Here is a 15,347-nt window from a genome sequence, read left to right on the forward strand (position 1 = left end):
AATCCAAAAGCTCAGAAGACTAAACCTTGGCGACTGACCAAGTTTGGATCTTGCAACATTATCTTGAGAAGCCTTCATTCATGAAAGCTGATTAGTTCACAGCTCTGGAGAGATTAGGGATAGTTTACCTTTCTATTCATCCAGAATCCTTTTCTCAGCTCTAGAATATAGATCAGCTTCAAAAGTCTTCAGGATCTCACCTTAGATAGGCCGAAGAAGCTCATCTGATTTGCTGTTTTGAATGCCTTTCCTGGTCAAACAGCCCTTTTGTTGCTGAAAGACATTTAAAATTGTCTGGATTGCAGATTGCTATCTTTATATTGGCAGGTAACAAAGAAATAGCTGATGGATCTGAAAATGTTCCCCCACAAAGGATGTGCCACAATTCCTGGGGAAGTGTTCTCTGGACCAGCGTAAAAGAGAACTTAACGCAGCACTTAAACTTCAGCGAGATTTCTCCAGAAAGCTTTCCTTGTAAATTTAATTTCACTCACAAAGAAACCCTATTGAAACAATATAATCTCCAAGCAGCCAAATTCCAGCCAGAGAAATGCCCAGCGAGTGGAGAAATGAGTCACTTTGAAAATGCCTGTCCTCTTGAATACTACCAGGTGGCTATTCTTGGTAAGTAACTACTAACTGCGACACACTTAGAAAATGGAACGTTTAGTGGAGCTTTGTCTTAACAAAAATAGAGTGCTACAAGGGGCTTGAGTCATGTTTGCTGCTTTTGTAGGAATGGGACTTTTTTTTTTAGGAGCTGGAACTGGAAAGAATGTGGGCTTGATCCCAAAGAACCCTTTTCCATGTGGCCCAAGAGGCTGTAAAATACATTATCCTTGAAACTAGGGAATTTCAAGAGTAAACCAAAACTTGCATGGTGTTAAAGGCAAAATGAAAATGTGCCTGGATTTGTGACATCATATTGGATCTGCCCTGTGCTGTAGAATAGAATTATTTCTTGGCCAGGTGTGATTGGACACACAAGGAATTTGTCTTGGTGCAGATGCTCTCAGTGTACATAAAATAAAATATACATTTGTCAAGAATCATGTGGTACAGCACTTAATGATTGTCATAGGGGTCAAATAAGCAATGAAGAAGCAATATTAATAAAAATCTTAGGATATAAGCAACAAGTTACAGTCATACAGTCAACATGGGAGGAAGTGGGTGATAGGAATGATGAGAAAAGCTAGTAGAATAGAAGTGCAGATTTAGTAGAAAGTCTGACAGTGTTGAGGGAATTATTTGTTTAGTAGAGTGATGGCGTTCGGAAAAAAACTGTCCTTGTGTCTAGTTGTCTTGGTGTGCAGTGCTCTGTAGCGACGTTTTAAGGGTAGGAGTTGAAACCATTTGTGTCCAGGATGTGAGGGGTCAGTAAATATTTTCCCCGCCCTCTTTTTGAGTCGTGCTGTAGGTGGAGAACAGAGAATATTATTGTTTTAGCATTAATTGATTTATTGTATATTGTTTGATTTAGAATACAGCAATAGAAGCAGCTCAAAATGTACTATAGAAGTCTGAAAGGAAAGCAGATAATGGGAAAAAAGCCCATGGGTGAATTGTCTGTGTTTAATAGAGTTCATATTTTGAATCAGGACTCTGGTTATCATTGATTTCCTTTTGAATTAAACATTGGAAAAATGAACCCAACAACAAACCATTTAAGAATGCAGGTGTTTTCCTAACTTCTTCCAAGGAAAGGCTGGATGGGCAGTTGTCTGCCACTTTGGGAAATGAAGCATGAGACTTGACCCTTGGACTTTAAACTTTGTTTGATGGCCTGATTCTTGAAGACTGTTTTTATAGTTCATTAACCCAGATTTTTATCATTAACAAAAACAATGTATCCCTTAAACAGGCATAAATCATGATGCCGCTGTAGAGGTTGCCCTCCTCAATGACTCTTACATATTTCAAGTCCAAGAGGCATCCAGAAATACAGCACTTTCTCACATAAATGGCACTACACCTACCCAAGAGACCATAAACCAAGAGGGAGGTTTTGAGTTACTTTCACTTCCAGGTAAGATCTTCCAGATAACAATGATTTTATACATGGCTGTTGTCACTTCTCTAAAAATAAGCAATTGCAAATGAAATCTTAAGAATCTGATAGCTCAATTCATAATAATCTCCACCATAGAGCGTTCTTCTTCCAAGCCATTTTATTGAAAGCCAGATTGAGGGTTTTGCTGAAGTCCTTTTCTTAAAAACCATTTAAATATAGATGAACTAATTTGTTTTCTTCTGAAGAGGGAGAAGCACTGTTATCGTGTAATGATACTTTTGAAACTCCCCCTTCCTCTTTTTTTTCTGTTTTTAAAAATATTTATCCTGGCAGCTGTAAAGAATTTAAAGAAGGTGACTGACTACATGTTTAAACAAATATATTTTCATTGCATGTGGTTTGTCTTCAGTGTCTTTGAATTTATAACAAGTGTGGGTTGCTTGCAAATTATCCTCTTCAAATTAACAATGCTAACTTTCTCTCTGCTATGTTAAGAATTTCTATCTTCCAGATAATGGAAGATCAAAGAAGAGATCTTTATGGGGCCAGTCAGTTTGTTTCTATAGATTTTTTTTTTTAAATATTGGGAAACAGGGAGCTATAAAAAAAATCTGCCGAGAGTAATTCCTCCATATTCTGTAAAATGGAAGAAGTTGCCATGTTCTTTTAAAATAAAAATGGTGGATTTTAACAGTGGACTGGGTCGGTTTGTGACTCACTATTTAACTTCAGGAATTGTAAATGACAGCATTACCCTTTTTTAAATTCTTGTTAGCTACAGGTTTTATTTAGAATCAAAACGGCTGATATTCTTGCTATCGCAGGATTTGAAAAGTAACCTGGAACTACGATTGCTTTGCATAGCAACAGCAATAGCATTTAGACTTATATACCGCTCCATAGTGCTTTTACAGCCCTGTCTAAGCGGTTTACAGAATCAGCCTCTTATTGATTGATTGGTTGGTTGATTTGATTTGATTTGATTTGATTTGTATGCCGCCCCTCTCCGCAGACTCGGGGCGGCTAACAACAATGATAAAAAACAACATGTAACAATTGTCCCCAATAATCCGGGTCCTCATTTTACCCACCTTGGAAGGACAGAAGGACGAGTCAACCTTGAGCCAGTGGTGAGATTTGAACTGCTAAACCACAGCTGGCAGTTAGCTGAAGCAGCCTACATTGTTGAACTCTAACCACTGCGCCACCCAGGCTCTTGCATATTAGGCAAGGTTTTTCCCTATGATGTCATTGTCCTCCCACATTATTGGGAGTGGGGTTATTTTTTTGCTCACAACCATTCTGGAATTAATCTTAGGTTAACTGATGAATGAGAAACTTCTTTTCCCGGAATGTGTAACATGTCATCAAGATGTCGAAGCGTGGAACTCATTACCGGACTCCATAGTGTCATCCCCAAACCCCCAACACTTTACCCTTAGATTATCTATGGTTGACCTATCCAGATTCCTAAGAGGTCAGTAAGGGACGAGTACAAGTGCACTAGAGTGCCTTCCGTCCCTTGTCCTATTGCTCTCCTATATCTCCTATACCTTTCTTCTATTCCTATATCTCTTTTTCTATTCTTTCATTGATATGTTCTATTACTATATCTTCCTTTCTATTATTTCTTAGATATATTTTACTATGAGTATCTCCTCTATAACCTTCATCATGTATTTTACTATGTGTATATAGATATATACCCACTAAAACCCTCATTGTGTATTGGAATAAATAAATAAATAAATAAATAAAATGTCCATTATCTTTTTGCATACTAGATGATTTCAAAGCCACTTCCTTGGAGAACCAACGTGTCATCTGTATTCTGGATGTTTGTCGTCTGGATAACGACAAAACCGAAGTCTTTCTAAAGAAAATATATAAGATATCAGACGTTGATGTAGTCAATGAAAGATAGCACATGATTTGACATAAATGTAAACTGAGGAGAGGATTAAACGTGCAAGAGAATGTTTTTCTCCTGCTATGCTATCCGCAATTGGGATATTTTGGCAGTGGTTAAGGAAGGTTTCTGGTTCTTTCATATTGGAATTTTGTAGAATTGTTTTGACAGATACTTTGCCTCTCAAATCAGAATTTTTTGGCAACAAGTACTGGACGTGTATTGCTTTCTTAACCTTTGTTTACGTTTAAATTAGCAAAAGATAAGTCATCTATACATCCGATAGTCAGATCCTGTCCTGCAATACTGAAAACCGTATGTGGGAAGACTGTGGCTCTTTTGCTGCGTATCTCTGCTTTTTGGGTAACTAAATTTTATCTGACTATGAAAAGTTTTTTGGGGCAGTTAACATCTTTACTTAGGATAAGTCGGTCAGCAGCAGAATTGCCTCCTTCAAAGATGGCCCCATTCAATCGCCTTCCATCGACAGTGCAGAAAGCCTGGATGAAGGATGAAGGAAAGCAGCGAGGACACAGTTCGTATTTTGAACTTGTTTGTGTCATTGTCGTAATCAAGCCCTTTAGATTTGCTGTGTCAACTGTGGATCATGATTACATTGCCAGCTGATCATTATACAGTTGCAGCCTCTTCCGCAGATGATGAGCTGGGGGAGGGGGAGGGGACGAAACACTCCAATCAGAAGTCATAATTTTGGGTTTCGTTGCGGAATAGAGATGAAGCAGAACAGAAGTACCAGTCTAGCGCAGAGGGGTAAAATCTGATAATGCGGCTTGAGAGCAGGCATAGTACATCTGCACCCCAGTCACGCAGAAAAGGGAAGTCGAACATGTGGGTATTTATATATTCAGCCTTGGAAGAAGTGAGTGTGCCTTTTAGTGTGGCTTGGAAGAAATGAGTGGCCCCTTTTTTTTGTATATTGTTTTGTACGTTTGCTTTGATGTTGTAGTTGTTTATTGGCAAAGCCACAGAGAAACTGCTGGGTTTGCCCTGAAAACTACCTCTCTCGCTGCTGTCTTTCCTTCTGCAGACTGAATAACCACCATGTCAGTAATCCCAGCCAACCCTTTCTTTCAATAAATGTGAGGTTTGACAAATGCCATACTTGGTCCTTTAGACGTCGAAATCCTTTTCTTTTTCTAGGATTTGATTTTTTTTTTATATAACAGTTATAATGCCCTGCACATTGCTTCTGTTTGAATATGTTGATTTGAAGATGATGTTGTCTGGAAAATTTTATACTGAAGGAATAAAAAATGTACCAAGTATGTAATTGTATATAGTGCCAGAAGATGCATTAATGCATTGCTTCCAGTTGGAATAAATGCCTTTATATTAACTTCTTGGTTCAAATAGTTCCTCTGATTCCTACTACTATTTCACAATATGGATGGGTAGTGGGGGGAAGGGGATTTGCGATAGATGTTGGTGGTTACGTCTGGTGTTGGAAAATTAAGTTGGAAAAGATTGATACAGCCAGCATTCATGAGGGAAGTGTTTTTAATAGGAAAGTGAACACAAGAACAAGGGGGCACAATCTGAGGTTAGTTGGGGGAAAGATCAACAGCAACATGAGAAAATATTTTACTGAAAGAATAGTAGATCCTTGGAACAAATTTCCAGCAGACATGGTTGATAAATCCAGAGTAACTGAATTGAAAGATGCTTGGCATAAACATATATCCATCCTAAGATAAAATACAGGAAATAGTATAAGGGCAGACTAGATGGGTTATGAGGTCCTTTTCTGCCATCAGTCTTCTATGTTTCTATGTTATTTTAGTATTCAAACCCAGATTTTTTTAAAAAAATATAGTGAGCCCTACCCCTACCTAAAATCAGTGAAATACATTCAAACTGCATGTATTTTTATAACATTCATTTGAAGCAAGGTTTTGCTTAAAAAGCACTTGATGTTATGCATTAACAGAGTTTTGAATTTTTGTTTCTAAAAAAGGCTTATTCGATAGAGATGAATCTGTTGGCTTCTTAATTTAGAGTGTCTCCATAGCGTTTGCAAGACTATAACGTCGGAGGTATAGTCGCCCCAGGCTAAAAACGGGAGGCTGGGAACTGTAGTCCTGCTTTAGGCCTTGGGCCTAAAGTCACGCCGCCTCAGTTCTAGGAAGGAGGCAAGGGCAAACCTTCATGGCATCGGACCAGAATATCTCCGAGACCGCCTTCTGCTGCACGAATCCCAGCGACCGGTTAGGTCCCACAGAGTTGGCCTTCTCCGGGTCCCGTCAACTAAACAATGTTGGTTGGCGGGCCCCAGGGGAAGAGCCTTCTCTGTGGCGGCCCCGACTCTCTGGAACCAGCTCCCCCCGGAGATTAGAACTGCCCCTACCCTCCTTGCCTTTCGTAAACTCCTTAAAACCCACCTTTGTCGTCAGCAATGGGGGAACTGAGATATTCTTTCCCCCTAGGCTTCTACAATTTATGCATGGTATGTTTGTATGTATGTCTACTTATAATGGGTTTTTTAAAATATTTTAAATTTTAAATTATTAGATTTGTCAGGAACTGTTTTTATTGTGTTGTGAGCCGCCCCGAGTCTACGGAGAGGGGCGGCATACAAATCTAATAAATAAATATATGTATGTATGTATTTATTTATTTATTTAATTAATTTTATTTATTTATTTACTTTTGTTTACTTTTGTTTACTTTTATTTATTTATTTATATATAAACCACTTCCAAAATCTTGCCAACAAAACTGCCAAGGACCAGCCCAGGCAGTCACTAGAAGTCGACAATGACTTGAAAGATAAATAAACCTAGATGAATTCTACCGGAATAATTATGATTGGCTATTTTCCCCCCTCAAATTCCCTCGTGTTTATTTAGATGAGAACATATCACCTTGCAGAGTAAGCACCTTGCTCTTTTTTCCCCAAAGGCAGCCCGCCTCACCTGTATTTCCATGTGCAGGCAAGGGAGCTCAAAACCCTGGCCTGTCTGCTTTAAAAGCACTTGTGTGGAAACAACAGCAGTTGCCAGTGGTGGGGTTGAAAATTAGCTGCCTGAGTTCCTGCCCCGTGGCTGCGGCATCAGGTCGTTTTATTCCTCTGAGATAAGCAAAGTGAGAACTGAGCTGACGCAACGCAAGATCTAATGACCAGGGAGGAGCGGTGTTGCTTACCTGCCGAAAGGATTGTAATTTCAGATTAAACGCAGAGGAGGAAACAGGAGGCTCCTGGCTATCGAATGCTTTTTTGACGTTGTTTTGGATCTTATTTTTTATTTTTTGAAGCCACCGAGCAATGAAGGGTGGGTGGAAGCCCAGCCCTGCACGACTTCTGATCCTCGCCGGCCTCTTCAGCGCCATCGGGGCTGGCCCCATCAAAGTCAACGTGAGTGTGGTCTACTTTAACGCTTTGAACCAGACCTCGAGCAACAACAGGTGCGAGTGCGGCACGCTCGGCGCGAATTCTGGCGTGGCGGACGCTCGAGGGCTCGTGGTGCTTTCCAATTCTTCCAAGCTCCAAGCTTGTACGTGGGACACGCATTTTGCTCCAGCGGTGTCGCCCTGGATTGCCCTCATCGCCAGAGGCAACTGCACCTTCACGGAGAAGATTAAGCGGGCGACTAAACTAGGGGCGGCAGCCGTGGTCATCTACAACCACGAAAAGTACGGCAACAATACGATCCGCATGGCACATCCTGGTAAGTATTAATCGTTGGGCCTGGGTGCCTATTTAACAGTCCCTTAGTAGGAAATCCGTTTGAGGGTTTTTGTGTATCTTTAGATCTGGACTTTGAGGCATGGAAAGTTACTGTGTGTGTGTAGAGGAATAGGTGTGTAACCTTTTATCCAGTTCTGCTCTGGGGATAATTTATAGTATTATCAGGCTAGAATGGAATTACAGCCTTCCTGCATTTATCCATCGTTTGCTTTTATTATGAATGTTAATGTCATGTTCATTGGGGAAAGTTTTTATGCACTCTGTTGGACTCGCACCGCAAAAAATAAAATAAAAAACAGGCAATTAAAACAAAATCCCCAAAGATTACTTGTGAGACTTTTTTAGGTAAGATGGCGGTTAGAAATTTAATTTTTTTTAAAAAAAAAGATAGGAAAGGGCTTGGCTTGAAAAATCAGTGGTGAAACTCCTTGATGGGCTCATTGATTAGAGTTGCAGCTTTCTGGAATAACGGGGGGGTGGGACCACAAATAAGGGGGCCTGTTTTCCCTTGGTACTTTTCAAAAGTTTGGTTGAAGTTGATGCCCAAGGAAGAACATGCAAAGAATGAATAAAAGACCTTGGATAAGGCATATAAATGTGCTCTCGTACCAAGAAACCAGCAAGGCAAGAATAAGCAGTTTGCCATCTGGTTTCTCCGGCGTTCCCCATATCATCTTTTGTGCTTTTGAATTTTCTTTATAAACACCAAGAAGTGCAGAGCTGTGCGTTTTTGTTTTTTTATCCAGTGTGTAGAGAATTGCATTCAGTACTAACAGCAGCCATCTTTGTTTTTCCGGTGACTTAACTCCCCTAAGTACATCATAAGTTTCTCCTCCTCTCCCTTGCCCTCCCTCCTCTTCATTTCTTCATAAGCCCAAACCAAAGCGAAATCTGCGCCACTGATGAATCTCTGGCTGATGTGCGTTGCGTTGATGGAGGGTTTTGGCGGCTGTTTAGCAGGAGCCTAATTTAATCATTTCCACTGCTGAAGCGCAGAGTAAAGAAGTTGGAAAGAGGAGGAAATGGCGAATGGGCTTTTGAGATGAATAGACCAAGCCCCTTGTCCTAACGATGAGCAGCCTTCGGAAAAAATGCAGTGTTGGTTGGTGGGGTTTTTTTTTTTAATGTCTGGTACACAACTGGCTCAGCTAAGGGTCTATTGCATGCAACAGATGTTCAGCAATAAGAGAATCTGCCCTGAAAAGTTATCCAAAAATTAAAATCACCCATTCTCTCCCAAGAGAAGCAAGTACTCCTGGAATTTTGGTATTTTCTGGAGAGTGGGATATGTGTGTGTGTGTGTAAAAATATTTCTGATAAATTGTGCGATCATATGCAGAAGATCAAAATGGCAGAAAGGGACGCGTTTGGGGGCATTTTTTTTTCCTTTTGGCAGTAGTAATAAATAACCTGCCTGGCCTTTGTCACAGTTTCAGCCTGACGTAGTGACCTGAAGTTAATCTTTGATACCTGAGTAGCTTTCAGTTCTCCTGTGGCTTTCCTGAGTGCAGAACTTTAAATAAGAATCCAGGGGTTATGAGGTCAGAGATGCTTTTCTTATGATTGAGCCCAATAAGACTTGGAGACATTCAATCCAATACCTGTGCTTTGGTCTATATTTTTGGTTCTTGTGTGATATATTCCCATCTTATATTATAGGGCAGGGGCGTCAAACTCGATTTCATCGGGGGCCACCTCCTGAGCTCCGTTTTCACTGCCAGAGGCACCGCGGGCTGGGTCTTCGCTTGTCGGCTTGGGTGGGAGTGGCCAGCTTGATGTCACTCGTGTTGGGGACGCCTCAAGCGCTCTGCCAGCAAAAACAGTCTCACGGTCTCCATTTTGGAGGCCTCCTCCAGCCCTTGAAAGCCAGCAAAAATGGATCACGCCCCCGGGAGCGGTTAGATGTGGGCCAAGGGGGCCACCCGGGGAACAATGAAGGACCAGCCTGTGGTGCCTCTGGCAGAGAAAACGGAGCTCGGAAGGCAGCCCTCCCAGGCCCTGTTTTTGACCGCAACAGCCTCCTGCAGCCCTCGGCTAGTGAAAGCAGAGCCTCCATCCATTGATCGCTTTGCACACATTAGTTCCAGGTAGAATTCAGAGAGTTGGCAAGATGGTGATGTGAATCTCATTGGGGGGAGAAATATTTTTTTGGGGGGGGAACCAACTTTTGGTGCTGTTGCTAAAAGTGAGGGTTAAATAGACCTCTTGTTTAGCTAACCCAAAGTTGTTTCCTATCTTAGTAGCATCCTTCTTCCACAGTTGCTTATAAGAATCTCATTTCAGGTGTGTTCAGTATGCAAATACATTCCTGGTACCCAGGGCCTAGAAAAGTGCAGCTTCCATATCCAGTAGGGTTTGCAGCTTATTAATAAGGCCTTTTGAGTAGCTCGAGCGGTAAGATGTAGATAACAGCCAAGAGTGTTCTGTTATTCTGGGGTATTTTTTTGTTTTGTTTTTAATAGGTTCTCCCTAGGAATCAATTTGCTTCTATTGATCAGTCTATTGATCTTGTTGGGCGGGTGGTTCAGTCTCCCTGACTGCCTGGATTAATTCCATCAGTTGAGCATCTCTTTGTCAAATGGGTCAGAGCAAACGCATGGAGTAAAACCTATGGAAAATTGATTTGGTGTGATGCATTCTGGGTGGAAGCTGGAAGCGCGTGCGTATGGTATCCATGGTGACCTGTAGGTTTTGCTGTAAAACGTTTGTGTGTCCGATATAGTTTTCACCCTGGCGCCAAGGAGGTGGATTTTATCTGTCAATAGGGGCAGTATCTTTGTGGCTGGCCTAAACAATGCTTTCTCAGTCCTTAAATCCTGACACTCTTCCTTTAATTGGGATTCACTGGTGACTCTCATCAATGAGATCCATGGGAAAAGAATAATCGGATTCCATCAAGACCTCAACCGCTTCCACCCACCATCAACCTTAGCCTTCCTATTCATAGCACGAGTCAATTTCCTCAATTGCATGATAACACTGCACAACGGACACATAAACGCCCCATTATTCAGGAAGCCTGCAAAGAATAAATGGAGTTTAATTTTTTTTTAGCTCAGTCTCAAAACAATCAGGGCAGAGCAATATCATAGCGCGCTAATCTTCCCAAGGCACTCCCGTTACGGATTTTGGAATGACGGATGAATCTGGTTTATAAATCCCAATTTGAATCCTGTGTCAATTCAGCCATTTCAAGCATCTGATGGAGCAAGCTGCAACTCATAAAACCCGAATGCCTTTTACTAAAACTGGTTGCTGGGGAAAAGGCGCTAGTAAAACCTCCTGATTTTCCTCTGCTTATGTGTCCAGGTTTACGCTGGTCTCTGGTTGTAATAAAGATGTGATTTGATATATATCCAGGCTAGAACAGGCAATCATCCCCGAGTACATTTGTGAATACTGTATAAACTGCCTTCCTTACTGCTTGTGACCGGAATGCTCTGGAAAATCAGACATTTCAAGCATAAAGAAAAGTAGCTTTTGATCAGGAGGGATTCTGTAACCAATTCATTCTGAGAATCTGTCCCCTGCCTTCAGAAATGATAGAGATGAAAAGGGAGAACAGAAACCTGTTCTAAATTCACTGGGTTTATAGCAAACTTAATGGAACAGTCATGAAATCCAAGGCACAGTTCATTATCTATCCTGGAACAATAGTGCCCCCAGCTGGCCACCCTTTTTATTGTGCACACTAAGCCAAAAAAACCCACTTCTCCTGTCTATAATCACACAAATTAACTCCCTACAGAAACTGCATCGTTCTTTTTCAATCTCGTATGTTGCTCAGTGGACGACAGACAGAATCAAGGAAGCAATTCGCTTCCCTAGTTTTTCTTCCCTTCACGCTTTCAATTCGTGGTGGGTTTTTTTTTTTTTCCTGATTCTCTTTTTCAGTTCCTATATAGTTATTCCACTGTTTTTCAACCAGTGTGCCGCGAGACATGGTCAGGTGTGCCGTGAAGCTCAGAGAGAGAAAGAAAGGAAGAGAGAGAGAGAGAAAGAAAGCAAGAGAGAGAGAGAGAGAGAAAGAAAGAAAGAGAGAAAGAGAACAAGAAAAAGAAAGCAAGAGAGAGAGAAAGAGAGAGAGAAAGAGAGAAAAAGACAGCAAGAGAGAGAGAGAAAGAGGGAGGGAAGGAGAGAGAGAGAGAAAGACATAGAGGGAGGTAGGGAGGGAGAGAGAAAGACACCAAAAAGAGAGGAAGGAAGAGAAAGAAAGAGGGATGGAAAGAGATCGAAAGAAAGAGGAAGGGAGAGAAAGAGGGAAGGAGAGAGAAATAGAGCGAAATGGAGGAAGAGAGAGAGAGATAATTTTTTTGTCCAAACTTTTTTTAGCCGCTGTCCCCCCTCCCCCCACTCAATGTGCCCCAGGGTTTCGTAAATGTAAAAAATGTGCTGCGGCTCAAAACAGGTTGAAAATCACTGAGTTATTCTATTAACATTCTTACCCAACTGCTTGCAATCTCTGCCTTGTTATTACTATATCTAAATGGAAATTACTGCTCAAAAAAATAAAGGAAACACTCCAATAACACATCCTAGATCCGAATGAATGAAATATTCTCATTTAATACTTTGTTTTGTACAAAGCTGAATGTGCACAACAGCCTGTGAAATTGATGGTCCATCAGTGTTGCCTCCTAAGTGGACAGTTTGATTTCACAGAAGTTTGATTTACTTGGAGTTATATTGTGTTGTTTAAGAGTTCCCTTTATTTTTTTTGAGCAGTGTATTTCTTAGTTTCCAGCCATTATGAAAATGTCACGCTCATACAAATCCCACACTACAGTAACAACAAATAAAAAATGTTTATTTTAGCCGATTCAAGGAAGTGGATATAGGAGTTAATAAAATAGCCGAGTGACACCAAAGCATTTGCAACTGGTACAAAAAAACCTCGGGAACCATTTTTTAATCCCAAGTTGTCAAGGTGCAAAAAGTTTGAATGTCATTGCTGGAATACGACAAGTGAATTGCGGGTGCAGTGTTTGGGGTTTTTTTGTAATGTCCCTGTTAGAGCAAACTCGCAATACAGGCAGTCCTCAACTTACGACCACAATCAAACCACAAATGGCTGTTGCTAAGTGAGAAATTACAGTGAAGCAAGTTTGGCCATAGTTTTGCGACTTTCCTCGCCACGTTCATTAAGCGAACCACTGCATCTGTTAAATTAGGAACACGTTTGTGAAGAAAATCTGGTTTCCCCATTGACTTTACTTGCCAAGATGGTCGCAAAAGAGGATCACGTGACCCAGGGACATGGCAACCGTCATAAATGTGAGTCAGTTTTCAAGTACGGATGTCAATCACATGTCCATGGGGATGCTGCAACGGTCATAAGTGTGAAAAAGGGTCCCATGTCCCTTTTTTCCCCCCGGTGCCGTTGTAAGTCTGAATGGTCACTAAATGAACTGTTGCAAGTCGAGGACTATCTGTAGAATTTTATGCAGAGTGCGGCACGCCCCAGAGCTGGGGTTCCCAACCGGGGGTGCAAGATGATATTTTGGAAGGTTTGGGGGCAAAATCTTGGGTTTAGAAGTTTCAAAATAATAGTGCATGTATGTAATTATATGCATACTTTTAGGGGTGCAATAGAGTAGAATAGGAAAGAATAGAATAGAATAGAATAGAATAGGATTTTATTGGCCAAGTGTGATAGGACGCACAAGGAATTTGCCTTTGGTGCATATGCTCTCAATGTACATAAAAGATACATTTGTCAAGAATCCTAATAGCAATAGCACTTAGACTTGCATACTGCTTCACAGGGCTTTATAGCCGTCTCTAAGCGGTTTTTATTTATTTTTTATTTATTTATTAGATTTGTATGCCGCCCCTCTCCGAAGACTCGGGGCGGATAACAACAATATAAAAAGACAATGTAAACAAATCTAATATTAAAAACAATCTAAAAAACCCCAATTTAAAGAACCACTCATACATACAAGCATACCATGTATACATTCTATAAGCCTAGAGGGAAGGGAAATTTCAATTCCCCCATGCCTGACGACAGAGGTGGGTTTTAAGGAGCTTGCGAAAGGCAAGGAGGGTGGAGGCAATTCTGATCTCTGGGGGGAGCTGGTTTCAGAGGGTTGGGGCCGCCACAGAGAAGGCTCTTCCCCTGGGGCCCGCCAGACGACATTGCTTAGTCGACGGGACCCGGAGAAGGCCAACTCTGTGGGACCTAACCGGTCGCTGGGATTCGTGTGGCAGAAGGCGGTCCCGGAGATATTCTGGTCCGATGCCATGAAGGGCTTTATAGGTCATAACCAACACTTTGAATTGTGACCAGAAATTGATCGGCAACCAATGCAGACTGCGGAGTGTTGGTGTGGCATGGGCATACCTTGGGAAGCCCATGATTGCTCTCGCAGCTGCATTCTGCACGATCTGAAGTTTCCGAACACTTTTCAAAGGTAGCCCCATGTAGAGAGCATTACAGTAGTCGAGCCTCAAGGTGATGAGGGCATGAGTGACTGTGAGTAGTGAGTCCCAGTCCAAATAGGGCTGCAACTGCTGCACCAGGCGAACCTGGGCAAACGTCCCCCTCGCCACAGCTGAAAGATGTTTCTCTAATGTGAGCTGTGGATCGAGGAGGACGCCCAAGTTGCGGACCCTCTCTGAGGGGGTCAATAATTCCCCCCCCCCCAGGGTTATGGACGCACAGATGGAATTGTCCTTTGGAGGCAGAACTTACAGAAAGAAAGCCTATTGCCCCCAACAACACTGCCCTCAGATATGGGTCCATGTGCCACCTGTGGCATCCGTGCCGTAGGTTCGCCATCACTGTTCTAGCTTTTCAAATAGAAATTAATGTTTGATATTTCCTGAATAATGTTCTCTGCCCTGGTGCTTCTGAACAATTGTCACGGATCACCTGACATTGCGCACTGCTAACTTCCCATGTTCCATGTTCCAAAGTGCAGCCTGATTCCAGGTAAATAAAACATTTTCCGCCGTGTCAATCAGGCTCACCCTGGCTTCCTATCAGTCATGTGTAATATCATCAAAAGTATTGGAAAATACACCATATAAAAAACAGTTATCCAGTACCTAGCGAACCAAATCTTAACCTGGTTAATTATTTAGTTGAGAAACCGTAGAATGGCACACTAAATTGGGAAGTTACAGATACACATCAGAAGGTGGCAATGATGCACAATTTTTATATTGCCAAGAAAACTCTGTGGATAATATTGTGTGTGTGTAGTCAGTAAGACCTCAGCTCAGCTCTTTCTTCACCTTCCAGCCTTCGTTATAAATAAAGAATAGAATAGAATTCTTTATTGGCCAAGTGTGATTGGACACACAAGGAATTTGTCTTTGATGCAGATGCTCTCAGTGTACATAAAAAGAAAGGGGGGAAAAACATTCATCAAGAATCATAAGATACAACACTATGCTATTGTTCTGTCGGGCTCTCTGGTAGACTCCTCCCAAAAATTCACAGGTACAAATTTCAGACACACGTTTGAAAATTCAAAACAATGTTCTTTATAATGAAAATTCCCTTAAACTAAGCCCTCTTTTGGTATAGCAAAGAGCCCTCGTCTCCAAACAAACTGGTAATTGGTACAAGTCCCTTATCAGTTCTGTGATACTTAGCTTGCAGCTGTGAGGCAATTCACAGTCCTTCTTCTTTCACAAAGTGAAATACTGTACACTTTGCTCTGGTTTAGTTTCAAAGCGGGGAAAAATCAGCACACAAAAGGTCAAAG

At 41.5% G+C, this 15,347-nt stretch overlaps 1 protein-coding gene across 1 annotated transcript in view; it reads left to right on the top strand.

The window, feature by feature from the left end:
• The window catches only part of LOC139171592 (RPA-related protein RADX-like), a 92,916-nt gene that overhangs the window by 25,464 nt on the left and 52,105 nt on the right, over positions 1-15,347 (top strand). The window contains 2 exon segments of the mRNA XM_070759945.1: positions 328-624; positions 1,865-2,029. Coding sequence (XP_070616046.1) covers positions 328-624; positions 1,865-2,029 — 462 coding nt within the window.

This window comes from Erythrolamprus reginae, chromosome 8, assembly GCF_031021105.1.
Source record: "Erythrolamprus reginae isolate rEryReg1 chromosome 8, rEryReg1.hap1, whole genome shotgun sequence".
Taxonomy (NCBI): Eukaryota; Metazoa; Chordata; class Lepidosauria; order Squamata; family Dipsadidae; genus Erythrolamprus; species Erythrolamprus reginae.